Source organism: Theobroma cacao, chromosome 4 (assembly GCF_053813885.1).
Source record: "Theobroma cacao isolate CCN51 chromosome 4, ASM5381388v1, whole genome shotgun sequence".
Classification (NCBI taxonomy): Eukaryota; Viridiplantae; Streptophyta; class Magnoliopsida; order Malvales; family Malvaceae; genus Theobroma; species Theobroma cacao.
In genome coordinates, this window is record NC_142642.1 from 40,737,860 (window position 1) to 40,765,099 (window position 27,240).

At 35.8% G+C, this 27,240-nt stretch overlaps 4 protein-coding genes across 18 annotated transcripts in view; 2 read left to right on the top strand and 2 right to left on the bottom strand.

Moving 5' to 3' along the window:
* Positions 1-6,815, bottom strand: part of LOC18603726 (calcium-dependent lipid-binding family protein) — a 39,729-nt gene extending 32,914 nt beyond the window's left edge. For 3 of the 4 annotated variants that reach the window (XR_016025690.1, XM_088805109.1, XM_018119482.2), the window contains exons 1-14: positions 6,552-6,815; positions 5,837-5,918; positions 5,579-5,682; positions 5,299-5,394; positions 5,145-5,192; positions 4,356-4,406; positions 3,968-4,071; positions 3,715-3,832; positions 2,632-2,733; positions 2,292-2,492; positions 1,955-2,115; positions 1,639-1,797; positions 515-607; positions 44-395 (exon numbers count right to left, since the gene is read on the bottom strand). Coding sequence is in view for 3 of the 4 variants with exons in the window: in XM_088805109.1 (XP_088661235.1) it covers positions 44-395; positions 515-607; positions 1,639-1,797; positions 1,955-2,115; positions 2,292-2,492; positions 2,632-2,733; positions 3,715-3,832; positions 3,968-4,071; positions 4,356-4,406; positions 5,145-5,192; positions 5,299-5,394; positions 5,579-5,682; positions 5,837-5,918; positions 6,552-6,566 (1,686 nt within the window). In the remaining variant the exon portion in view is untranslated. Of the gene's footprint in view, positions 1-43; positions 396-514; positions 608-1,638; positions 1,798-1,954; positions 2,116-2,291; positions 2,493-2,631; positions 2,734-3,714; positions 3,833-3,967; positions 4,072-4,355; positions 4,407-5,144; positions 5,193-5,298; positions 5,395-5,578; positions 5,683-5,836; positions 5,919-6,551 lie in introns of those variants that run through there. The other variant, XM_088805110.1, reaches the window with a different exon arrangement.
* A 5,028-nt stretch (positions 6,816-11,843) lies between these two features.
* On the top strand, positions 11,844-16,322 carry LOC18603730 (Pectin lyase-like superfamily protein). Of its 2 annotated transcripts, XM_088806025.1 has the most exons (8): positions 11,844-12,085; positions 12,431-12,586; positions 13,520-14,034; positions 14,165-14,332; positions 14,444-14,488; positions 14,576-14,783; positions 14,893-14,974; positions 15,532-16,322. In XM_088806025.1, exons 3-8 carry the CDS (start codon positions 13,537-13,539, stop codon positions 16,031-16,033), a joined length of 1,503 nt encoding a protein of 500 aa, XP_088662151.1. In that variant the 5' UTR covers positions 11,844-12,085; positions 12,431-12,586; positions 13,520-13,536; the 3' UTR covers positions 16,034-16,322. The 2 variants fall into 2 exon arrangements, with proteins under 2 accessions (XP_088662151.1, XP_017975812.2); XM_018120323.2 differs by lacking the exon at positions 12,431-12,586.
* Positions 16,323-17,225: 903 nt separating this feature from the next.
* Positions 17,226-19,418, top strand: EMB2786 (COMPLEX 1 LYR-like protein). Of its 3 annotated transcripts, none has more exons than XM_007035862.3 (5): positions 17,226-17,328; positions 17,444-17,559; positions 17,708-17,752; positions 18,872-18,969; positions 19,242-19,418. In XM_007035862.3, the coding sequence occupies exons 2-5, from the start codon at positions 17,506-17,508 to the stop codon at positions 19,318-19,320; spliced, it is 276 nt and encodes a 91-aa protein (XP_007035924.1). In that variant the 5' UTR covers positions 17,226-17,328; positions 17,444-17,505; the 3' UTR covers positions 19,321-19,418. The 3 variants fall into 3 exon arrangements, with proteins under 3 accessions (XP_007035924.1, XP_088661580.1, XP_088661581.1); XM_088805454.1 differs by lacking the exons at positions 18,872-18,969; positions 19,242-19,418 and adding exons at positions 17,899-17,936; positions 18,167-18,865; XM_088805455.1 differs by lacking the exons at positions 17,226-17,328; positions 18,872-18,969; positions 19,242-19,418 and adding exons at positions 17,899-17,936; positions 18,167-18,865 and having other exon boundaries at positions 17,335-17,559.
* Positions 19,419-20,502: 1,084 nt separating this feature from the next.
* Positions 20,503-26,673, bottom strand: LOC18603732 (HCO3- transporter family). 9 transcript variants are annotated; one of them, XM_088805451.1, is made up of 14 exons: positions 26,609-26,673; positions 25,120-25,178; positions 24,582-24,804; positions 24,352-24,434; positions 23,968-24,160; positions 23,699-23,837; positions 23,401-23,566; positions 22,821-22,987; positions 22,506-22,679; positions 22,286-22,381; positions 22,025-22,162; positions 21,575-21,894; positions 21,203-21,470; positions 20,503-21,034 (listed from the first exon to the last, which is right to left on the bottom strand). In XM_088805451.1, exons 3-14 carry the CDS (start codon positions 24,683-24,685, stop codon positions 20,738-20,740), a joined length of 2,145 nt encoding a protein of 714 aa, XP_088661577.1. In that variant the 5' UTR covers positions 24,686-24,804; positions 25,120-25,178; positions 26,609-26,673; the 3' UTR covers positions 20,503-20,737. The 9 variants fall into 9 exon arrangements, with proteins under 9 accessions (XP_088661577.1, XP_088661575.1, XP_088661578.1 ...); XM_088805449.1 differs by having other exon boundaries at positions 24,582-24,835; positions 26,609-26,627; XM_088805452.1 differs by lacking the exon at positions 26,609-26,673 and adding an exon at positions 25,423-25,586.
* Between the last annotated feature and the right edge of the window lie 567 nt (positions 26,674-27,240).

The following is a 27,240-nucleotide window of genomic DNA, read 5'->3' on the forward strand; positions in this document are numbered from 1 at the left end:
ACCTGTCAGAAAAAAACAGTTCAAAACGTGGTATTGAACAAACCTGAGCAAGTGAACCTTCAGGGGCTGACAGACCATAGAATCTTAACCTTACATCACAATGGGTACTGCGATGTTTAAACTTTGCTGAAACATGAAGTTCTTCAAATCTACCACAAACAATCTCCGTCCGGTTTATATTGATGATCCTCGCAGCAGCTTGACTAATGGACACAGTTACCAAAAGCCGGATCATGTTCTGCATGTCTTTCGCTGAATGTGACATTAATTCCTCATCGGGCTGGTAACTAAGTAACTTATTGATTGCCTGCCATTCTTCTTTACTCAGCCTTTCCTCATTTAACTGTGATCCATCCAAAGCTTCCCCATCAGATGCATCTTCAGATTGTGTACGCCTGAGGTTAAAAGTGAATAGAATTTGCTTAAAAATTAGTGTTTGAGGAAAAAAGTTAAATACAACATAATCACAGAACTCAATAACAAAGACGAGGTATTGTTTTTACATTTCACCTACCATCCCAATGAAAACCAACTTTTCTTCTGAAGCCTCCTTCGTTCAGCTGCTTGCTTTGACTTTACAGATTTAACCTTGGCATGTGCAAGTAACCTAATTGATCCAAGTGGAAATGGAAAATGCCGAACATTAGATGGGAGTGAAGATATAAAATTGTTAAAAATATGAACTGTATGTTCATACCCTTGATTACTTCTAATAACAGATTTGCATATACAACCTGGAGCAAACTCTTCAACAATTGAAAAAAACCTCATCACATAAATGGAATAAAACATAGTAATCCAACAACATCAAATCCTGGTGAGTATTGGGACATAAAGAAAAATCCTGACCAAGGACCAGACCTAGAGAAAACATTCATGACAGTGTATCTCTCTCTCTGTTTGGTAAACTATGCCACAGTTTCTATTGCTTGACTGGCCATATCTGTCCCTTGTCTGAAATCATTTTTTAAAAATTTTCCTGGTGTATCTGGAGGCATCTAACACAGGTCCACCCATGTCAAATGCATATCCATATCATACAAGGTCACTATACTGGTACATAATGGGTAAAGCTGCAACCATGATGCACGCATGACTGCTGGTTTCACTGTCATCTAATTTCTTAAAATTATTTAGAAAAAATCACTCCACTTTCAACAAGATATTGCTGCATAAATACCCCTAAATGGCAAGAAAGTTCATGTAGCAAACACAATAGCTGTCAAACTTAATGATGCTGTCTCATTGGTAGTGGTGGTTACTACCTAAGGATACATCAGACACCAAATAGCAAGTTCAGGTTGATACAGGACTTTAAAAACTAACTTAGCTAAAACAAACATAAAAGTTATCAGCCTTGCAGGTTGATAATTTTGTGCAATAATTACTTAAGCAATGCATGATCACTATTTGCTCACAATAAGCTACACCATCAGATTGCTGCATGAGCATAAATGAATTTGTGCAATAATTTCTTAAACAATATCTTTATCCCATCTACTAATCCATTTTTTTCAGAATTAGTTAAAAGATTGCGATGTGATCCCAGCATGCATATCTTTATCCCATCAATGATCAAGTTTTACTTCATTTGAAAGAGAGGGAGGGGAAGAGTAAGGCAAAGCTAAATCTTCTTACCTCCATAGAAGAATAACTTTCGAGTCAAGATCTTTCTCAATGTCTCTAATTTCTGAGTTGTCAACATTTGATAACTGTTGTAGCAAACTGGCATACAAGTGAATGTAACGTCGACGGAGCTGGCACATGTGCCAAATTTGATCCCATGAGAATCGGTAGCTGAAGTAACAATGCATTTTAGCAAATCATGAAGAGACACAACTGATCTCAAAAAAATGTTGAATTCAAATGTATTTCTTCAGATTAACAAACAAGAGGTACTCTTGTTGATAATTGTCAAATTAAAAAAATTTTACAAAAAGAGTACTGTCTATACCACATTTTTCTCTGTTGCAGTGCAGCCTGAGCGAAATAACGCCACCACAAAATATAAGACTCCTTCGAAACTGGCACCACAGGTCTTAAATGAGAAATTTCAACATATGTCCTATATCTTGAAATAACTTCTAAAAGTTTTATCGAATCATGATATTGTGCCTGTAAAAGGGGGGAAACAGGTAAATTTCAACACTCGAACAGAATAGCCTTTCTCTTTCTCATTGTTTCTTGGTTGGCAATGCAAACGTGAACTTTTAAATCTATTTTATTCTCTAGAAAACAAAGAAAATGGAGAACTATATATATATATATATAGAAAAAATAAGAATAGGAACCTCTGTAATAGTTAAGGAGACATCACTTAAGACAAGAGAAGCCTTCTCAAAAGGAATATCTGGATTATTTCTTTCTTGATTTCCAAGTCGATGATACTGAAGTACTCCATTGATTGGTGACACCAGGTAACTGCGATTCATAGCCCACTTAGAAACCACTTTACAATCAGCAGCAGGTTCATTTATACCATCTTCAAACACCTGGACAAACAACAATTCAGAAAAAAGAAGGGAGATTTAAAATCTAGTGTAATATTTCAGTTAACCTTCATCATACTACCATGATTAAGTTATGGAACTACTGAAGTAAATGAGATTACAATTCCATTATAAGCCAAACCTCAATCCATTCTTTAGGACTAAGATCTTCCCATTTCTTATCCATATTCCAAGGCAGGCTATCCGAATCATGATACATAGCAAGCCTCTCCAGTTGCAAAGACTGAACATAAACTTCAAAAGCATTAGCACAATAATTTTGCTTGTCATTCAAATAGAAGAAGCAGCAGTAGTCATTATAACAAACCATTCACAAAGACGAAACCTAAAAGGGAAAGCAGCAAAAACTTAAAAGTTGGAAAGGAGAATGAACCCGCCATCTTCTCTCATACATAAAAATGTGACAGACATTTGTTAAAGTCATTCTTCAGTTTTTGCATGCATGCAGAATTGTTTAAACTATACCAGCCATTTTCACCTCCTAGTTTCACAATTCATCATCTCCAAATATGGTATTATATCCAAATGGCAGATCATGTTTTCAATTGAGTTTAAAAATTCAATGAAAAGAAAAGAAAAGAAAGGTAAATAAGTTTGCATGTTCATCTAACCCCATAATCAACTGATGAAATTCAGTTGCAATGATGGCTATAAAGTTTTCAATTCTAGAAGCCTTGTACCATCCTCGATGGAAACTATATTCTCTGATATTGAATAATCATAAAAAGCACTTAAGCTCACAACTTCAGGGAGCCCAGATGATGGATTAATTGATTCATATATTTGATTCCAACCCCTCAGAATTCAAGGTAAAGTTCTTAGCAAATATACAACACAAAAGTTGAAACATCAGAAAGGGCATTTTTTACCACCATAATTTGAAAAGCAGATTCCCATTTATCAAACTGGAAATTTTATTATTCAAAGACAAACATCATCTTTTCTTGAGAAATTTCCAGAAAAACTTTATTAGGTCTGAAACAAGGAGAAACAATGCCACCGAACAGAGTTATCTCAAATCACCATTCCACAAGATCAAGATGCATCCTGATCCCACACTCTATTTGGATGCAATACCCTCTATTTCAAGAAATAACCATACTGTTTAACAATTAACTTGTTTTATGAAACAACTAATACCCTTCTCAACTATTTCTAAAGGACAGCAGCATAAGTTATATGGCAGGAAAAAGATAGAGCTGACCTTACGCAACTTATCCAGAGCACCACTAGTATCAAAGGTCTCATTTCCTTGCTCATCCATAGTAACAGCGGCAAGCTTAGCAAGGGTAACACCAGAAGCAAACGGATGGCCTGGATTACTACAAGATTACAGTTCATTAAATAGCAAAGCAAACATGTCAGGAAAGGAGGACAAGGTTAAACAGCTTAAGAAAACTACAAAACCAAAAATGGACAGAGAAGTGAAAACACCAAAAAAGGCACATGACCACCACCTGACACAATCCTCATATCTGATATGTACATTGCTGATAGATATCTTCAGATTTCCAATTATTGTAGAAATCAAAGAACCAAGCCACGAATTTCCAGGAGGAGGCTGCAGACACAACTCAAACAACAGAGGGAAAGAAAAGAGTTAGCAGTGGGTCACTATTACTTGCAAAAAGCAGCACATTTTCCCCAAGATACGTGTAAAACAATTAACATATGAAGAGTCATCCATCTACATTTTACCAAGAAGAGTACAAAAGTATATTAGCGAGAAGTGAAATAAGTACTAGCCTGATAAAACAAATTGAATTCCAGACCTTATTTAACAAAAATAAAAAAACAAAACAGTACTCAGAGCAAATAAATTGTGTTTAGCATCCAAAGACATACACTTCCCAGATTCGACCCCGACATTGCCTCAAGAGTTGCTGATTCTGCTTCCTGCAGGTGATAACATAAATTTAAAACAATTATGTGTACATGCATGCATGCATGATTGGAGATGAATAATGCAAAATTCCAAAATTCTCATACAGTCGCGTGCCAACAAATTATGCAAATGCATTTACGATAAAACATTTTGAGTGGACAATTCAAGGTATGTGCACAACATGCAGGTTTAGGGTGATTATTTCAGGTTCCCTTCAGTTTATGAAAATGTTGTGTTGTGAACAATCTACCAATATTATCATTTGTCTTTAAAACAAAAGGAATAACAAATGTTCAACTCAACAAAACAGAAAAAGTTCATAATAAAAAGTACAATATTCTCAAAACCGTTTTCTGTAAATTTGATGCTAAGAAATATCTAATTCACTACAATCAAAGCTCCTGTAACATATCTCTATCCAGCAATGTATTACCATAAATGAAATGACTACAATAAAATCCAGAATAGATGTGGAGAGGGTAAGAGCCAGAGGAGAAGAAGAAGAAGCCTCTGATATTCCAGTCTCAATGAAATCTTGAATGATTTAGGCATTAGATATGCAAAACATCAGTACATTAAGGATTCCAGTCAATGAAAAATGTATAGAATCACGAACTTGACATGAAAAAATGCGATTGGTAAAAGTTTACTCCAACAAGATTATACTTGGAGAAGGGGCAATGAAATATGTACAAATGCTATAAGCTACAATAATGTATTTTATTTATATATGAACACAAAATATTTACCTCAATTTGTTGAATTTTAGCTTGAAAAAGTTTTTCCCGATCCTCCTCCTGTAAAATATTGAAATAAAATTTCAAATCAAAATAGAAAAAAGTATTACTTGATAAGACAAAACATAAAATGAAATTCCCTCTATCAAATAAAATATCAACCTACCTTGAGAGTCCGGCCATCAGGAGCTGGGTGAGCAAGAACAAATACACGATCAATGAGAACAATTACAGGTTCTTTACCTAAACTTTTCCAAGGAACCTACAATATAAAATTTCAAATATGAATAAGAACACAAATAATTAGAAAACATATATATGTCAAAGCATATTTAAGAAACTACTATCAAAAAAAAGGAAGGATTTACTTTTCTAAGACCTTCCAGTGGCCAAAGTGCCAGAAGATAACAGAAAATGAAACAAAAACTACTGATGAAAATAGCTACCTTCAAAGTTATGGTGCCCACAAAACCAGCTCTGACAGTAACTGGAAGATTTAAAGCGTTCAGTGCCTCTGCCTTGAGTTTTAAATCTTTGAGGACAACATCACCTGTAGGAAGAAGGAAAATTTGTAAAGAGATGCCATCATGTTTCACTTCCCAAAATGCTTCCATAAGTAACCATCATTTAAAAATTGTAGTTCAAACAGATGGGTAAAAGGGATCAGCAAAAAATGCAAGAACAAAGTGTATTTCTGAAGAAACCTTTCCAAACACTGATTCTTAAAGTCTCTAATGAGAGACCATGAACATATTCCCCCAAGTATCTTCGAAGCAAATGCAGAACCTACAAACAAAGAACAATATGCACAAATTCAGAAGCCTGAAAGAAATGTGAACACAAGGATATTTCCACAAATTAATTATCTTCAAGTACAATTATAAGTAATAACATGAGAAAATAAAAAAAAAAAACCTCAAAGGTGCAAGGATTACAAAAAAAAAAGACCTAAAAATCCCAGGCACATATGATGATTGAATGAATGAATATAGGGAAAAAAAAATAAAAAGAAACCGCCAAACACATCAGTGACCATGTTGTTATTAGCTTACATACCTTGGTATCATTTCGCAATATATATCCCTACGGACAAAACTTGTAAAAATTAAGCGTACTTTACGTATCGTTTCCTCACTCTTCTCTCATCGTCTACACTGAACTGATATTATGCCCTATGTGATGATCAGCTCGCAACTCATTTTGCATTCTAGTTTACAACCGTTCCGTTACAAACTTAATTATAAAAGATTCATAAATTCGGTTCCTCCGATCTAAATTGTTAACTTATACTCATCAAACTATAACAATATAATTAACAAATTAAATAAAACCGAAATTCATAGCCTTTCAATTATATTCTCAAACACTACTGCTCTCACTTAAAAAGGTGATGTAAAAGGAGAAAGAGAAGAAGCTTACGTGAGCTTCAAACATGGCGATGATCGAAACGGTTCCTCCCCACCTAAAAATAGGAACCGAGCCTAATTAAGTTGTGCAAATTGAGGGTGATCGAGGTCCAACGAAAGCCATTTCGGAGGATTGATTCTGGGAGTGCGGGATCGAACTAGGGTTTCCTCGAGAGGCGAAATATTTGATCCAGTGCACCATACACCAAGAGAAGCGGACGGTTTGTTTTTTTCCAAGGAAGAAAACGGGGAAATGCAAGAAATGAGAAGAAATTTTTGAAGTGTAAAATAAAACTGTTCTGTCACCAATACACGTCCAGGTCGTTTGCAATTTGCAAATGCTGGCGAATCAATCAAAGTTACATAAATGACCTTCAAGTTGCTCCTTTTTTTCAAAACTTGTTTTCTGTTATCAAAATTTTTCAAACATTTTATATAATTCAAAATGTTTTTCCTTTTTTATTTTGGTATTATTTATAAGGTAGGAATGAGAATAGATACTTCACACATTCACATATCTTACCTTATTTAACTCAATTAAATAAGATTAGGATATTTTATAATAAAATTTGGACAAAATTTGAATATTAAAAGTAATTACTTTACATCACGAATTTGGATAATTATCATAATATATTGATTATTCAAAATTGATTATAAATAATAAATTTTAATATTAAATTTAATCTTAAATATTTTTATTTATAAATTATTTATAATTAATGTAATATTTACTAAATTTGTTAATTATTTTAAATATAATTTTAAATTTTAATTTATTTTAATCTTCATTTAAAATGACTTTTCAAAAAAAAATCTTCATTAACAATATACATAAGAATTTATTTTTTTATTTCGAATTTGAGTTTAAATTCAAATCCTTTAAAAATATCAGTGATCGAATTCAGATATTAAATATTTAATTTTATTTGAATTAAAACTCAATTAACTCAAATTAATGAATATTTTACCCATTATCATTTATAATAATAAATAGCATCATATTTTGTACTATATGTTGTTGTTTAATGTGCCGTCTTCGTACTTTTGTCTTAACCTTGAAGGACGGTACCAAGTCGGACCAAACTAAATTGTGTGAACCTTTTGGCATTTAGTTTTGGGTTTTTTATTAAAAAATATTAAATCTGGATCATCTTAATTTCGAGTTCATCGATATTAATTAAAAAATTTGACAAAAAAACAAAAAAAAAAAAGGTGTTGGTAAAAATCAAGTTCAATTTCTATTGTTGACATTTGAATAGGAATAATATCCCATTGTACTAAATAATAATTTCTGTTGTTGACATTTGGAGAGGAATAATAACCCATTGTACTAAATAATAATAACAACAATAAATTTTGTACGCATTGCATCAATTAATAAAACTTCTACATATATTCATTGGTTATCAAAGCTAGCAATATCTTTGTTTTCAATTAATTCGAGTTGTTGAAGCAAACTCGTAATTTTCTCTTTTTTTTAATTAAATTAAATATTGGGAAATTATGAAATTCAATGATAAAACATATATAATAATTGTTTGATATTTAATATGGCATGATAAAGAAGGGGACCCTTTGGGCTTTGATCACGAGTGATAAATGTTCAAAAGTCACATGTGTCCAACTAAACATATATATATATATATATATACACGAGTAAAACTCATATTATCATAATTCCTATGAGTTTCTTTTGCCTTAGTCATTCACTGCATACTTTTGATATGAGCGAACCATTTTGCTTTGGAACCAATGGATATTTACTTTATTTGATAAATGTACAAGTATTCCCTACCATAAAGTTCTTTCCCTTTCGTATCCATATAATTTTAGGTTTGTGGAGAAGGATTAACACTTGAAAGATGTTATATACTCACATTTTCTTCATAAGTAGTTTATTGCATTAATGATTTGATATGATCTTTCAATGTACGATGTATATATATTTCTTCAGAAAAATCATGAAAACTAAATTTATAATATAAAGAGTAAAAATATTAATTTTTTAAAAAAGGAAAAAAATTTTATTTTGAGATATTAAAAAAATAGATAAAAAAAATAAAAAGGGTTAATGTTTTGTAGAAATTAAGTACTAATGCTAGTAGGGCCTCGAGGGGCAATGGAATGGGCATGGGCTGCTCTTTGTGTATTAGAATTGTAATCGCCTAGTTCAAAAGTGCTTGGGCCAGATCCACCACAAATATCCAGATGTCTTCCTCCTTCCATGATATTACAGGAGGACTATCGACATTTTTATTCTCTACGTGATTCCCACTGTTATTACACAAGGTAAAATATTTATATATTTTTTTATCGATATTACATTGAAGTTTATTAATTTAAAAAATAGATATTTAGACTCAAAACTCTTAACATTATTAATAAAAAAAATTAAATATCTTTTTTCTTTTTCTCTTAATTTTTTTTTCAAATAATTTAACCGACCGACGACGCTCAATCAGCCACTTCGTAACTAGATTTAGTATTCCTCGATACTAAAGAGCGCCAGCTCTGAAGCTCCATATCACACCTAGATAGCTCCCTCAGAGGTGAGTTTCGATGCTCCCCTAAGGGAGTCGATGGCTCCCTTTCTCTAAGGGAGTGCAGGTTTGGCCACGCTCTCATGAAGGAGTGTGATTCTCCGACTAGATCTGGCCAAGTAGTTTTTTTTTTTTTTTAAGAAAGAAAAAAAATAAAAAAATAAATATTTATATAGTATTGTAATTTTTGATATATTAGAGAGTAAAATTATTTTAAAAAATATTATTATATCAATAAATTAACAAAAATCTTAATATTTGATTAATAGTTGAATTTATATATTTTAAAAAAATATTTTGTTTAAGACGAAATGCACGTTTTTCAAACTAATGGACTTCATTTTATTTGTGATCAAAACCTAAAATTGTCGACCTTTTTTTCTCTATTATATACAATACAACAAGAGGATGGAAATCCTCTACCCCTATATTGTGCCCCTTTTTTTGTCCTGTTCATATTTGTTTGCCACGTAAGTCTTTTTTTAACTTTATTTAACCCTATAAAAAAGTTAGTTATCGACAACTTCATTGTTGATTGGTTTTTTGAAATTTATAAATTCAATTGTTATAGAATAATTTTTGGGTTGTAAAAATTGTATAACTTGTATTAGATTAGTTGGGGAGAGAGAGAAAGGAACAAAATTGCAAATTAAAAAATTGTAGAGTTTACATATTGTAAACTCAAAAAAATTAAAATTATAAGATAGTAAAAAAAAACCTAAAATACAATTCAGCAATTCTAAAAATCAAAATCTACAAAACAACATAAAACTCGACAAAACACTCGACTTTTTTTACATATTTTTTTAAAAATAAAATAGAATTCCAAATTTCTTGAATTAAAAAGAAAAAGCCAAGAAATAAAACCTTCATAGAAAATCTAATTTCCAATTTTCAAACCCTCTTAACTCTATTAGCCCCAGGTTTCCTTTCAGTGCTAATCACAAATGATTGGTTGTTGACAGCAACAGGAGGTTTCTTATTCTCTTTGCTCATACTTCTAAGCAGGTACTTAAGAGTCTGAGTCTTGTTCCTCTCCACGGAATAAGCAGCAGTCACTGACTTCCTGAAGCTCTCGAGCTTCTTCGAGGCTCTTTTCTTCGAAGATTCAACTGTAGAGACCTTAAAAATAATGTTGCCGTTAACTAACGTTTTTTATATGATTAAACAAAGTTAAAAAAAATCCTAATCTAAGAGACACATGACAAACTCGTATGAACGGAGCAAGGAAAGGGGCACAATATAGCGGCAGAGGATTTCCATCCTACAACAAGAGCATCGACACTAGTCTCCCACTTGCATCCACGCACAATAAACTGAAAACAAAGAAAATCTCATATTTGTCCACCCGTTACTCTGATCCAAGCCCCCCATGCCATGAGTTTCCATTCATGGAATCATCACAAGAAGTTGGCAAAAAAAACTACTGGTTTTCAAGCGGTCCACGTGGTGCAATATCTCCCTATTCCCATTCTCCCTGCACAGAAAAAGATTCACAGATGGAAATATATATGTTTCTTTTTGGGTTTGTCAGGAAAGCGAAGCATCGTTTTTATTAATTCTTAAATGAGACGTGTCAGTGGGGTGTGGGGGGACTAGATCAGACCGTTTGCTGAATCTGTTGATATTCACCGACTGTTCTGGTCCAGATTGTCACCATTCCTCAGTGTATCAATTCTTGAATACTTTACCCACCGATGAACAAACAAAGTTCATATACAACTTTAGCAGCCAAGCCTCTGCAAAATTTTCATGTGAAAGAAGGAAATCGGACAAGCTGCCAAGCATATTATATTATTTTCTAAATCACCTCTGCCATGTCAAACCAGACAAGGCAAAGGTCAAATACTCAGCAGTTCACAATTTTTATTTCAGGGTTTTTTGTTCCCCTTGAAAGAGAAGAATATATATATATATATATATATATATGTAGGTTTCCATGGTGGCTGACTTGATTTCTTGAATGAAAACAAAAGCTGTTTCGTCCTTGTAAACTTATAAAAGCACATTGTTATTTTTTTTCCTGTTAAATGTTGAGCTGGAAACCTCCTGCAATTATGTTCTTCAATATTTAAGCAATTGGGCATTTGCTTTATTGTTTCTACCAGCCACAACCGGCAGAAGGGGTTTAGACAGAACGGTTAGTCTTAAAACAATGAGAGGTTAACTAATTAATTAAGCTGCTTAACACCTGTCTCCTGCTTTGTCTGTTCATACAGTGTCTGCTCTGTTGTCGTCCAAAGCAATGAGATCTCAGGGGTCCAAGCCCTTGTGTTTAAGAATCTAATCCCGCTCCCACTTTTAATCTCCCCACCCGTGACACGCAGAAACTACAACCCGTGAATTCCCAAGCGACACGTGCCGCTTCTTCATCTCGCCATTTGACAGAGAAAAGATCCATCTTGAAACGTCTCACCACATTCAATTTACCATCAGGACCAGATTGCTGCATGTGAATTGCTTGTGTTGGAACTCTGAGATAGAGAGCAGCAGCAGCAGCAGCAGCAGCTAGAACTACCTTTCGGACTCTTTTGCGCCCATCCTGGTTCGGAAGGCCCCACTGGCTCTTAGCCAATCAATGTGAGAAAAGCACCCAATGCACCAACCAAACGAACCAATGGCTCAAGCGCGTGCATCCAAGGGAATCCCACGTGTCATAGCTCTCAGCCACAAACTCAGCATCAATGCTTGTGTCAGGCAGGAATAAAAGGAAAAAGAGATTTGTTGCTCCAAACACTCTCTCTCTGAATCACTAAGCCCTGACTTTTTTTGAGCCTTTAAACCCACCCGTGAACCCATGCATGCATAATTTCATTTCCTTCAGACACATACTAACCTCTATAAAAGCCTCTTTAAGCTCACTCTTTGGCTACACCAAGCCACATTGATGCAACATTTCTGTATCTTAAAACACCTCCATATACCACTTTCATTGGCTTTGCATGTTGTTGCTCTAAACAGGTACGACGACGACACGTGGACTCGTTTCCTAACTTTGTGTCAGGTAAATTTTTTTTTGGCTCTTGATTTAAGGCATTGGGATATATAAATTTCCTTTGTTTATGTTAGTTTCGATGTTGTCACATGAGGTATGAAAGTTGTTTTTGAGAGTTCTTTTCTTATGGGGGGAGTTTTTTAGCCTTATGGACCATAGAATTTGGATCCACCCGTGAATGGTTTAATTCTGTTGTCGTCCACCTGCTACATGCTTCCGACTTCTCTATCACCACAAGAGCTAAACAACAACAGAGTGTCACGAGACTTGTTGCTTTTACATCAAAAAACCCACATTCATCTACAGATTGCAGCTGCTGTTTGTTTATCCTTATTTTTCTTTTCATCCCCACAGTGGCCAAACCAGCTAGATTATTTAGAGAGAGACTTCATGAACGAGCAGTCAGGTCATTAATGGTTTCACATGAAGAATGCAATTGGACCCTCATCATTGCTAACTTCTGAATTACTGTTGATGTGAAGTTTATATTCTCAGTGAATGGTGCAAAGGGTAATCAAAAGCATTAATTTAGTTCCATTATTTTCTTCTCTTTTCAACGTATTAATCACTTCTGGTTTGTGTTAAGGAGAAAGTTTCAGACATTTCTTTGGAAATGCAGATTAGAAATGAGTACTACTGAAATTTCCTCCTGCCCCAGTGGCAAGTAATTTGGAGTAATATTGCTATGTACTACTTCAGCATGGGGATGGGGCGCGATGGATGGAAATCCTTTTGCCCCCCTGCTTAGAGAAGCTGGACACTTAAAATACCTTAAAAAGAGTCATGCTATAGTTTTGGCACTTCATTGTAGAAAACATAGGCCGCAAGGCAGATCACAAGCTTTCACTGTTGAGTTATGCAATTCCTTCCCGCATCACCTCGCTAAAATCAACAGAAGTAGGGAATAAAAATAATAGGGAAGATTGAAAAGTGAGGAAACATGAGCTCTCTGGACCACACACCACATGGCATAAAAGCAGGGAAATAATGTGTTATTTAAAAAAACGGGTGAGATGAACAGAAAGAAATCTACTGAAGCACCAAGCCAGGCCCCTTCTGCCAAATTTGCCACAGAGAAAGCCAACCTCCAAAAATGCCCTTCAAAGACTACATTCCTAGAATTGATGATGTTAAATCAACCAGAACTTGACACGTGTTGAAGTGTTAGAAAACATCAGTTTTTTGGTGGAGATGCTGTTTGAGTATAAATTAGAGCCTCTAGGCTTCAAAGCCTTCTACTGGTCCTTAACTCTTTGGCTAAATTAGCTTACTTCAAAGATCCGATACATATCTCATTCTTTCTTCTGTCTCCTCTCATTTACATCTTTGGAGTTAGAATTATATTTTACTTCCATTTTTAAACTTCTGCATTTGAGAGCATTTTGTTCTTCCTGCTTAATATTGATACATTCTTCATTCTCGGAACATTTGGTTTGCCTTCAGCATATTGTCTCCCGCTAATGGACCTTGCTCGTGGATTTTTATTCATTTGGGTTTTGGCAATTCTCTGCCTTCATCATGATTCAAGCAATGTGGACGCAAGATACCATTACCACAAGAAGCAGAAAGAGAAAGGCTCCAATAAAGGGTCTCCTGTTTCTCCATCCCCTGTTTATGCTCCTGATCCCCAGGGGCCTGTTCCTTCTTCCCCGGTTGATGTTCCTGCTCCTCAAGACCCTGTCCCTTCAACTCCTGCTGAAACTCCTTCTAACACTCCATCTATTCCTTCAGACCCCTATCCAAATGATCCTGGGAGTACAAGTTCAGACTGCATTTTCGACGTGACTTCCTTTGGTGCAGTTGGCGATGGTTCTTCAGATGACACCGCAGCATTCAGGGAAGCATGGAAAGCTGCCTGTGCGGTAGAGTCAGCCACTATTCTGGCTCCCTCAGATAAAGTGTTCATTATCACTTCGACTATCTTCTCAGGGCCATGCAAACCCGGACTTGTACTCCAAGTAAGAATTTGATCCGTTATTATTCAAGTTCGGCTTCCATTTTTGCTTGTCTTAACTTTCAGTACATATTAGTAACATTTAGTTTGTGTAGCTCGCTAATGATAGAGGTTTGTGTCATTGATTGTGAAAGATTGATGGAGTCCTGATGCCACCGGATGGCCCTGATTGCTGGCCAAAAGCAGATAGCCGCAAGCAATGGCTTGTGTTTTATCGACTTGATGACATGAAACTCACGGGGAATGGAATCATTGAAGGAAATGGACAGAAGTGGTGGGAACTCCCTTGCAAACCTCACAGGGTAATCATCTTCTAATCAATTCTTCATTTAATTGTTTGTTTCATAATTAACATTCTATTTAAGTTAAAATCATATATATGCTGCTAAATTCTTTTCGATGAGACTATGTAGGGTCCAAATGGTTCAACTCTATCAGGACCATGTGACAGCCCTGCTGTAAGTATAATTTACCAGAAAAATAATTCAGTGGCTCATGATATGCAAACAAAGCTCATTTTTTAACTACTTATGGTCTTTGTTCAGATGATCCGGTTCTTCATGAGTTCCAACTTAGTAGTCAGTGGCATAAGGATCCAAAACAGTCCTCAGTTTCACATGAAATTCGATGGGTGTGAAGGGGTTTTGATAGAAAAGCTGTCCATATCTACCCCTAAACTTAGCCCCAACACTGATGGGATCCACATTGAGAACACAAAATCTGTTGGAATATACAACTCAATGATAAGCAATGGTAGGGGAAAAAGGAACTTGTCTTTTGTACTCAATTGGACAGTCATTCATCCGCCGTGTTCATGTAGTATTCATATGTAATAATGATCAAGACTCTTGATTTTAAACAGGGGATGATTGCATTTCGATTGGTCCTGGGTGCTCAAATGTGGACATTGAAGGAGTCACCTGCGGGCCTAGTCACGGGATCAGGTACGTACTCCATTTTGTCAATAGATGGAATTCGAACTAATGCTGGCATGCTATCCTCAGCCATCCTTTTTAATTTCACCTGTAAAGATTGCTCAAAATGCAGTCGAATCTGATGATGCCTGCAATTGTAAGGAGATGGAAACAATAAGTGACTTCTAACCCTACTAGAAATAAGCCTTTGAAAGTATGTTTATAGTCAGGTTTTTCCTGCCTCATTCACTTTCGTTTGATGAAAAGGTTAATCACTACTTATCATAGGAACAAACTCATGTGCAAATGGTTAAGGTCGGTCTCATCTGTCATGTTCGAAAGTAAATGAATGCATCAACTGTTAGCTTTTGTGCTATTACTAGTTGTCACGTCTTGAACGGCTTGACCATAAATAAAGAAAAAAAAAGGAAGAAATTAAACATGAAGGGAAGGAATGAGGTGGCGTCATAAAGTTCTAGACTGGACCACTATCAGCAGAAAACTCGCGGCCCTCATCAATTGGTTCTGTTTTTTTTTTTTTTTTTGACATTTTAGAGTGACTAACTGAGTCTAGTTCATTTCTGCAGCATTGGGAGCCTTGGGGTGCATAATTCCCAGGCCTGTGTTTCCAACGTAACCGTCCGCAACGCCATCATAAGGGAATCAGACAATGGAGTCAGGATCAAGACTTGGCAAGGGGGCACGGGTTCTGTATCAGGCATATCGTTTGAGAACATACAGATGGAGAATGTTAGGAACTGCATAATCGTAGACCAATACTACTGCTTGACAAAGGCTTGTCTGAACCAAACCTCAGCTGTTTTTGTCACAGATGTGCAATACAGGAACATCAAAGGCACCTACGATGTAAGAAACACTCCAATCCACTTCGCTTGCAGCGACACGGTGCCCTGCACAAACATAACGATGTCAGAAGTTGAGCTTCTGCCGCAAGAAGGAGAGTTGTTGGACGATCCATTTTGTTGGAATGCTTATGGAGTTGAAGAGACCTTAACTATACCTCCCATTGGCTGCTTACAGGAAGGGATGCCCCAGACCATCGCAGAGACCTCTCAGTATGGTTGCTGAGAAGGGTAGATTTTAGTTTTTCTTTTATTAATATATATGTGGAATACTGTATAGAGCCCAGTCCAAGGGTAGAGGGGACATTATCTGAAATATCTGTTAATGGGTTTGTCCTTTTTACTTTAGGCTTCATCCCTGTTAGGGTTATTTTTCCCTTATTGTGTGATGAGATGTACTAGTAGAATTGCCCAAATGGGTCTATATTTTGTTGGCCCTGGGGTGAAATGGTTTGGGTTTGTTTTACTCTCTTACATATATATACTTATATAAAGTATTTTATCAGTATTTTTCAGCCTGCTTGGTTTTTCTAGTTTCTGTCAGTGTCTTTGACTTTAATGCGTTGATCATTGCTACATGGTGAAGACTTAGTAATAAATCAAGTAGAATCCTTGTAATTAACTCCAATTTAGTTTATAAAGGATAATTTCTTAATCATAAGTTAAAATGGGTAAGAAACCTTTCATTCGGTAGTATAGTTGTTCAAAACAGTACAAATGATAAGTTTGACTTATACGACTCATAAATATATTAATTTTAGAAGAAGTAGATAGAATGTTTAATCTCGTATTGATTAAATAAGAGATTCTAAAAAAAATTTATAAACATGAGTATTACATAATTTATAAATTAATTTTTTTAAAAAAAATAATAATATTTGTGACAATATGATATCAAAACGAATGAAATCTAAATTCAGTTCACATCAATTATTTTCTAAGAGAGACAAATAAGGTGATTGACAATGACGAAGATGCCATTAGATCAAGTGAGTGAGAAATTTTACCTCAAATGTTCAAAAAAAGTAAATAGTGTTTTTTTAATCTGATATTGAGCTAGTAAAGGGATTATGAAAAGTTTATATGTGTACGGACATTACAACACTTATCAATATTAAGGTTTTTTTTAGAAAATAATGATCTTTTGACAAAATAAAGTAAAAAATATGAAAAATATGTGATCTAGAGTTTCATACCTTGGAAAGTAATATATCACGCAAAATATGAAATCATTGTTTATATTTTCAGAATGAAAAAATAACACGCTTAGAATAAACAAATATTATTATGAATCATGTCGGGTCAGAAGTTCAGCCCATCGACTGCCCAATTTGAGTTTATAAGGCCTAATGTAAACTGTAGAAAGAAAGCTATCAGGGTCAAAACCGCCCAGTATAGGCCCAACTCATATCCACCACTGTTCGTGCAATCTAATCGGTAAGCCCCACTCCCCCCCCCCCCCCCCCCCTTCCCCCCGGCTCCCTGGTTTTTCCAGTTTCCAGTTGCGAGCCGCGACGCGAGGTTCGATCTTCATTCTCCATCAATTCATTTTTTTTGTACACAGTTCCGTTTTTCCAGATTTCGATTCCTTCCGTGCACCGTTAATCGAATGCCATGTTGTGATTTGCTTGATCAGATAATTTATTTAAACTCGAAACAAATTTCGAAGCAGAAGAAAAGAGAAAAAGAAAGAAAGAAATGCCGTCTCTCCAAACAGCGTTGCCCCCTGAGCTTGCTAACAATGTGATCAGAGTTAGTATCCTTCCATTTATCTCGATTTCTTTTTTGTTTTTCTTTTCTTGTTATTTGAAATTAATAAATACTCTCTGTATTGAAACTTAGTTTGAAATGATTCGGTTGTTTGATTCCTTACGGTTTTTCTTAATCTTTTTGGTTGCAGCTTTACCGGGAGTGTCTTCGAAGAGCTAAATACATAGGGCATAAGGTAACCTGATCATTCAAAGAGTTCACTCTATGTAAATATCAAAATTTAACAAGTTTGAGAGCATTTTGTTGGTTTGTTTATTTATTTACTGTATAGTTAGCTGGAACCATCTTGTTTCGTGGTTTGATATCATATACTGCTTGCAGAATAATTTAGAGAAAGTTATCACAGAAGAGAAATGCAGGTTAGTTGTCATGTAAAGTCCAGTCTAATGAGGGTCTTTTAGTTCCGTTCTCATCTTCTTGATATGCTGGCTGCAATAGATGTCCCTGATAGAGTATTTTGCAGGATTTTTAGCTTATTTTAGCAGATTCTAGTTTCTTAATCCCCATGGTCTTGACTCTCAACTAGTTATTTTTAAAACTTTATTTGCTTTGGTGAGGGGACCCTATCTCCTTATTTGTGATGTTACAGAAATATTTTTAATACTTCGGAGCGAAACAAGGATGAGGATGAAGATGGTTGCATTTACTATTGGTGGAACCGGGAAGTACTTTTGAATGATGACAAAACTTTAGTCAGAGTGTCAGATATTGTGCATTATCCACTCTTATGTTGCCTTTGGTTGGCATACTCTTCCATTGAAAGGAAGAATGTTGTTCTATGGTTGGCATTTACCGAGATTTTTGGGGTAGAAGTATGTTATAGAGGATAAATAATTTGGCAGTTGTCATTCGTAGGACATGGGCTTCAGTTGATCCGCTATGTCATGAATAGCTTTTAAAGGTCTTCTATTCATTTTAGCTCATAGTTGCCAGAGGCTTTATTCCTTATATTTAGCTCAAAAGTAAACTAATGAGTAAACATTACAAGTTTTATTGGTATGTACTGCAAATCTGGTAGTAAAGGATGATGTTTTATTTTATCAAGAGAATATATAAAGATCTATGGATCTAGTAGAACAATTTTGATGATGGTGCAAAGATATTGGATCAAGAACCTGGGTCTTGAATCCTTGACCTGCTTTGTATGTACCTGGGGTACCAGTAGTGTTGGTTACATACATACTTAGGCTACTAACATCCTGAAGCTGAAGCATGTACTTTTTAATTTTGTCTCCAATCATATTGTGAGTATGCGGGAAATTAACTTCCAGCCAATATTTAATTTGCTGTGCAGCAACATAATACAGCTTTGGTTGTTGATATGGTGAGGCAGCAGTTCAAAAAGCATATGCATGAGACAGATCCAGAGAAGATTCAGAAGTTGAAGGATGAGTGAGTCTTGGTTTTCCTTGTTTCTGACATTTTAAAACCATCTGTTAGTGGGGTCTGCTTGGACTGTCGTAGAAGAATGTAGTTACATATTGATGGTGTATCACAATGGAATAATCTTATTGTCATTTTGGCTAGAATTTTGAAGACATGAAGCTCTTTATCCTCAAGCCAGATCGAAGGAGATTTGAGTCACCTATATGCATGCTTTCTATTGAATTTCAACTCATTAACAAAGTTTTAGCATTGTCTTAATTTGAGTTGTTTCTTTGCAGTGCTGCAAGGGGACTTATAAACCACATACTCTATGAGTCTGAGCAGATGTCTGGACGTAAATTTAGCAAGAGCTCTTGATAGTGTTGGAGTTTTTATTTGAGATGTTGGTGTATAAGACAAAGTTATGACTGCTAAACCAAGTAATAAAGAGGCTTGGGTTTTGGGATTCCTAATTATTTTCCCGGTGTAGAAGCATTATGATCAGTGAACCGTGCATGAGTTTTTTACTTAATAATTGAAGTTTGTATGATGCATGATGCTAAGGTAGTTGCAAGTTCTGTGGGTTCAACAAATAATTATCTTGCAATTGCCAGTGATGGTGCAGTTTCATCTACCAGTCTGATGTGTTATCTCTTGTATATTCATTTCAATATTCCTGAATACTACCTGCAAGATTTTATTTCTTTCTGTTCGGAAGAAGTTGAAACAGATTCGAGTTTAGCATATATCTGTTTTGGAAGTGCCAATATTTACCTTGGGTTCTTAACTGAGTTGCTACCTTCAAAACTATCCTAAGGACAGTGATATGGAAGGCATTCCTAGTAAGATCCCACTACCAAGGTTATGGCCTATGGACCCAAATATGAACTTCTCATTCATGAGGAGTAACAGGAAAAAAACTATAGCCTCTACTTTCAACTCAATGCCCTTCTACCAACATCTTGTTATCCTTAGTTTTGCCCCTCCAAAGTGAATAGCTTCATCGTTTAGCTACCTTACTGTCTGATGATTCTCATTCTCAGCCATAAAGCATAGGGTGCTTTATAGAATCATTGTTCGGTTCCAAGCTTCAAGCATCAACAATGATTCCCGGAAAAAGTGCCTGCCATTTATTTTACTCCTCGTGGTGGTTTACAGTCTAATCTAGCATGGAGATGAATGGAACAGTGAAAGCTTTCAAACCCTGAGATAACTACACATTTCACAGTTCTGATATTGAAAGGGTATTGACTTTTGTTACTCTCGAGGAAATTGTCCCTTCTAAGGCGTTTGGCTACATGAACATGAACTAAACCCAGGTCGCTTTTGAGGTTGCTTGTTGTCTTTCATGGTGGACAAAATGATAGAATTTAATACTTTTCCAAGACTAATGAAAAAGGAGCTTTTAGAGGATGGTTTCGTGACCAACTTGTGCTATTAGATTTGACAGAAGCGTTTGTCCTCCGGATCAGCTAATAGTCATGAATCTGTTAACAAAAGCAGAATTTCCTTTTTCCATCTCAGGGGGAATTGTCTGGAAAATTAAAGTGAAACAGAGGATTGGCCTTCTATTATTAACTGAATATCTGATTCCTTCCGTTAATGGAGAGCAAGGTAGTATATTTTACAAAAGTGATAGCCAAGATTAAGAGCTTCAAAATTAAAAAAAAAAAAAAAAAAGTGAAAGTGAGGGAAATGTTGCAGACTTCCTGCATGCTCATAAAACTATTTTCTACTTATATATTTTTTTCTTTGTGGCAGCTTGGTACAATACTTGCCTATTTATGTCATATTCCTAACCACTTTTTCCTAAATTTGATGGCTTGCCTTCATGAGTTCTCGGACTGAATGACCCTCTTCCAACTTTCCCGGGACTTTGCTCCTCTCTCAGTTCGCTTACTCTGGGGCTGTACACCTTCTCTGAGAAACGTGGGCTCTGCAGACTCTTAAATTCTTTGGATGGTGTTGCAGTGGAGCTTGTTACCTTTGGGCTGCACATTCGTCTGATCTCACCCCTGCTTCGTGTGATCATTCCATCTAAAATCTCTTCATCATCAGCAAATGAAGCTGTCCTAACCAGCTCTCCTTCCTGCTGTAGAAAACCAACATTAACCATCAAGAAAAAATGGGCTCAACAGGCCACTACTATCCATTAAACGTAAGGTCAATGGTGCATAGCATTCAAAGGGTACTCTAATGATATCTATAATCATTTGCTATGCTGCTGTTCAGGAGCTAAAGAATTATGGTATGAACTTACAGTTACAAGGTTGAATGGTACAGCTGGTGACTCTTCATACTCTGCGGCATCCAAATCTTGAAGGTGTGGCCCTTTGAAAAACTTGGGTAAAATGTATTGTCTCACAGGAACCAAAAGCATGATCATTAATGGGAAAAGAACCCCAGCAATTGGGATCCAAGTAATCCCAAAACAAACAAACAAGTAAGCAGTCTGGAAGATCGTGAATACTGCAATTGTCTTGAAAGGTACAGTTTCCACAAAAGTGGCATGGTACTCCTCCAGTACTCTAAAACAAATAATTGAGTAAATAAGCAGGCTAAATAATTGGGAATCGGTTAAAACTTAAAAATACACTGCAAGATGATAAAGTAAATGGACATAAGAGGTTACTTATATCTTCTACTTGGAGCTGTGAAGAGCAACAATATCCGCTCCCAGAACTGGTTCCCTGGCAAGCTTTCAATGGCCATGAATGCAAAATAGCCCCAAAGCACTGAGGTTGGGATCTTTTTAATGAAAGGCATTGCTGCAACACATCCTCCAACCATTGTAGCTTGAAGCAAGTTACTGAGCCGCTGTTCTTTTACCTCAACAGGCAGCAGATCATCAATTTCCTTCTCAACATCAAATACTGTCTCATCAACCGGGGCATTAATATTTCCCATGTTTGAAGCCATTTGAATGGTTGACTCTTTCAGTTCCTTTAATCCCTGTTCAGGAAAGAAGTTTAGGCTGGGTTACTCAACCATCGGCATAAAGGATTGTGGACTTTTGGTTAAGAAAAAGTAAAATCATGTCAGTGGCAGATTTTATGTGAAGAAATCGTTATAAACTGAGTACCCGGGCAGAAGGTTCTTGGTAGATTAGTGGAGTCTGCATCTGTTGATATGCTTCTTGCATGCTTTCGTACACTTGTCCCAAGCTTCCATTCTTACGCATACATTTGCGGGCTGTTGCTACTAGTCTGTTTCGAAGCAACTATGCAGAGAGAAAAAACTTTTTAATGTATTGACATAATGACATTCATGGTCATAACATGAAGAACTTGAGGCCGAGCCACTTGACATTATAAAAAGCATAACTGTAATTGGATAGAATTACCTGGTGCTTCAATGTAGCTAAGCTTTTAGTATGCATAGGAGATTGTGGAATGACACCATTTGCTGGAGGGATGCCAATAAGACCACATAAAATTGTCTGCCAAGCAATTACAAAATTTACACTCATTATTAGAGCCAGCTCAGTGCAAAACGAGATAAAAGTAGCAGAAAACAAAGTGCACATCAAAATGGAGAAAGTAGGGAACAGGAAGCCCATCTACCAAGAATCCCAGAAGAAGTAAATCATAATGAAAAGAAGGTGGCTTTCTCAAATTGAATTCCTTCTGCTGAGCGAGTTGAGCAGCTACACTGTGGTCAAAATAATACAAGACGGCGATCATTGTTGCTGGAATGAAAGCTCCAATTATGTAAAGCACTGGAACCTTTAGCATATCCTGTTAGTTTTACCATTTATCATCATTCATCAATATACCTTTCTCTTTAAAAAAAAAGGAAATAATTTTGTTAGAGAAGACCTAAAACTATAGAAAAGGAAATATCCGATCTTGTCAAGTTAAAAACGAAAACTCAATTACCTTGATGACAGTCCAGTTCTCATATGCACCTGGTGACCATGGATTGGGACTGAAGAGGCGCCTTGGAATTCCTTTTGGAATAGTTCCTGCTGGTACATAAGAAATAGCTGTCCAGACCAGAACCATCAATGGCACACCATAGTCTGCTATGAAGCCTCGCAATGATCCTTTGGGAAGATAAAGATAATTGAGTAAATTTTCAGTAAAGCTGACACTTATTAACATGCAGCCTATTCACTGGTCCATCTCTTCTTGGGCATGAATTTCAGACATTTTCAAAGTAGTCCACTTCTTGTCTGATTGCGTTCAAGGGAAGTGGAAGGCAATTCCTTCACCCTCCTCAATCAAATAGGCTCTAACTAATAACATTTTTGGCTATGGCAGGGTTTGAAGGATAGACTGAAAAATACAATTTAGAGTTTAACTGAAACCAAGGTTTTAAAGGCTTACTGGATAATGGCCTATGATAGCTAATGGATTTCAGTCATGAGAATTTTTATTTTTCTAAAAAATTTATGTTGGATATGTGAACTTGTAGTGGTGGGACTAGGAGCATGTAAGGATACTAACAAAAACTCACCAGATCCAAATCGCCAAGATCGTGCTTTTCGGCTTCTTAATGCAGTAAGCAGAAGGCCAAATGACAAAACCAAAGCGAACATCCCATTTGCAAATCTCCATGAAGGTTGAAACTCAACCAACTTTGGATTTTCTCTTTCAGGTATGCGAAACTCATCAACAAGGCCCTATCCCAATTCAGTAGTTTATAGTTTGAAATTCGTTCAACAGAAATTTTGCGTGGTAGAAGAAGCAACTTTAAATCTTTATTTGTTTGCCTGTATGGTGTAAGGATGGAATAAAACAAGGATGTTTCTCACCTTAATAGCTTGCTGCATGAAGAGCATTGCAATAAGAAGGCCAAACAACTCCCCAGCAAGACGAGTAAATCTGTTGATAATGGAGCAAGCTCCTAAGATAGCCAGCAGGAACAGCAAGATCGCAGTCCACACGCACACCCTGCATGTCCATAAATGCTTGAGTGAATATTATAAATTTCCATAAAAACCAATCAGATGCCTAAAGATAAAAGCCGGAAGCAAAAATCACAAAATCAGCTTTATCTGCTAGCAAGAAATGAAGAAGTTACCATCCAGTCCATGCAAGAAAGAGCTCTGATCCCAAATCCAGCCTATTCTTGGCAAAATTGAACATAAATGTGTACATAATTACAGTTGGCTCTGCAACTCCAAGGATCAGCAAAGGCTGACCTCCTATGATAGAGTGTATTATTCCACACAGTGCAGTGGAGGCCAACGTTTGGACTGCTGTGAGAACCCCATCTGTCAACACAAAGCAACAATCAAGAACATGAAGCAGTTGAGACCTTCAAGCAAATATATATATATAGAGCCACACATGCCAATAAGTTCTGATTTCGTCGACCAGTCATACTCATTCCATTCTAGGCGCAATCTTTATCTCCACCCCATAAAATAAGTGGCAAAATTTACATAAAAATGTATACTTTTACCTGTATCTCTTTCCAACTGTTCTCCAAATGAAATAACAGGAATTGCTGATGCGAAAAATATATATGTGGTGGGGGCCAAAATCCTACAAAGAATTATACAATTATAAAACCAACATCAAGCAAATAAACTGAACAGATGCTTTTGTGCTTGAGCCGTGTAATCTGATATCCCTTGTTTCTATAGCAATGTATAGCTCTCCAATGTTTGTAATGACAAGACAACAAGGTACCTGAAACCTGCCCCGAAACCACCAGTCCAGTCTTGCTTGTAGCACTTCAGTCTCCCTCGAAGGTCATTCTTGATTCCACGAAATGGAACAAAGCTCTCTTCCATTGTTTGTTATGAGAACTAAGACAACTAAGCGCTCTCTTGAATTCTGGAACTATGGTGCTAGAAGTTTAGAAGTTGTTGCAAAGATACAACATTCATAGTGCCATTATGGTATGTAGAAGCTGGTCATTGGAGGTACACACAATATTAAATCTGTGTAGACAAGAAACCCATATGGCAAAATCAACTCAAACTTTAGAAAGATGCTAAAAAAAAACGGTGCTACAAGAGAACCCAGATAGAGATTTAAATTGTATATATATATTACACTAACAGGAAAAAAGAAAAAATTTTGACATCATTAAATCAATATTCAGTCTCAAGGGGCACACTTCAAAACCCAGAATAAGAATGCTGAAGATATTTAGAAATGATTCAAGCATTGGATGTTTAAGTTACAGAAAAGACAATCCTTTTAGCTTACATCGAAGATTTACCTTCTCAGAGAAATGTGGACACAGAGAAGAGTTGCAAGGAAAGCTCCAAATATATAGGCCTGAAACAAAGGAGTTGAGGGAATTTAACTGTAGACTTTTGAGGCTGAGAGTAATGTGGGTCAACAGAGAATGAAATGAACATCACTGTCAGTGCACAACAGCAAGAAAACAAATACTACATTCAAGCTTGTTGTAAAGGAGGCTCAAAAAAGTTAGTAGCATTCAAGGAAAAAAAAGTAAATAAATGAAATTTTCATGTGGAAAAACAGGAGATTCAAAGTAGACGCATTATAGAGTTCTCACCAATGCCAAAGAAAGGAAAAAATGTTTGCTTTTCTCTCTTGGCTTAAAAGAGGAAGAAAGAGTTTTTAGAGATGGTAGCCTTGAAAGAAGGCTTTTTCATTGAACGTGAGAGAGAGGGATAGAGAGATAATGCCAGTCTATGACAAGCTGTCTTGCAAAGAAGCACCCAAGAAGTAGCTTCTCTTACCTGCACAGTATATTTCTTATTGTCACTTTCCCTGTTGTTTGAATAATTTATCCTGAAATAGAAAAATTTATCTTTTGTGCATATACTGTATCTTTATTGAAGAATAAGCTGCAACATACTGGTGCTTTTAACTCATCTAAAAATGCAAAAAAGTTGTAGTTGTTGGAGATGGATTCTCTCTTCATTCATGGTATGTCACTCAAGACTCAAGATAATAGTAATCAAATGATATTTTGGTGCCAATCATAATTTGTCTTAACTTCTTGCCTTTTGTATGGTATAATAATGATCTTAGGATTCAGATTTGAGATTTTTATTCAGTACTACTATTGTTTTTATCTGCATTACTTTTTTGACCTTCTGTTCATGAATTGGGGATGGATTCCTCTTCATGTTTAGTGGTTCAATCCCCAAACCTTTGTCATTTTCCTCTTTATTTGTCTTGAAATTGTTGTCACAACTTGGAAAATACTAATTTTCATTAGAACTATGATCATACTACCAAATAAGATGACAGTACAAAAAAGTGTCAACCACACTCAAAAACAGAGAAAGCCAAGAAAAAGTATTTTGAATTGTTCTACTACCAATTGGCTAGACAAGGGGGAAGGAAAAAAAAAAGGGTAGCTAATGGCAAATTTGAATAATATAAGAATGATATGATTATGTTTCTGGAGTATCTTTTTCAGAGTTTGAAAAGAGGAAGAAAGATAATAAGTTGAGGGGCTCTCATCCCTTCATTCATTGCAAATTTGCAATCACAATCTAATCCTAACAAGCAACACCATCAAGGTTTTATACTAATAAACTCAAAACTTCAAAAAACTTGGTTCAATTTCCCATCCTCCAAAGTGCAAACTACACCACAGAAGAATAATAAAAATGTGAGAATTTTTCTTGGTTTCCCAAGAAAATTTATAAAAAATAAATCCAACATAGTAATACAAATAACAAAGGGTGTACAAGGATGAATGTTGCTAGAGTGAAACAAATGTTGACCTTGATACATGCCGTATGATCTGCTGAAACATCCTCCTTTCTTACGGTCCAATCATTATCTCTTCTTCCTGGATATTAATTGTTTTATTAATGTCTATTATATAAGTAATAGTTTAAGCCTTGATATCTTAATCTTGGGTATACTATTACCTGAACATGTTCCTTCTGAATTATTGCAAGAAACAGCATTTTTCACTACCCATAACTCAAGGGGACATCAGCATTTTGTCTTCCAAGAAGTGAAGGGAGAATGGAAAATGGGTTTTTATGGGCAGTCCTAGAAGGCCCAGTGAACAGATTCTTCTGTTGCATTGTCAGGTTTTAGAAGGCCTGATGGACCCAAAGTGTCAACTCCAACAAGGCCTCGCCTTGCTGCGGTGCATGACTAGTGATTATTTTTTGTTCAAATGTATGGTCGGGGTTAAGCACTCTTCACAGGATTCCAATTCATTAATTTTGTTCTGCTAAGAAAAGGGTTTTAGAAAAAAAATATTTATTATATCAAAGTGATGGAAAATCTGGTCCAAGTAAATATTAGTATAAGTTTATCACCTGTGCAGTGAATCATGGTGATGAGGACACTGAGGAGTGGCACCCTTTTTTCTTTTAGCAAAATTGTTGGTTGTTGAATT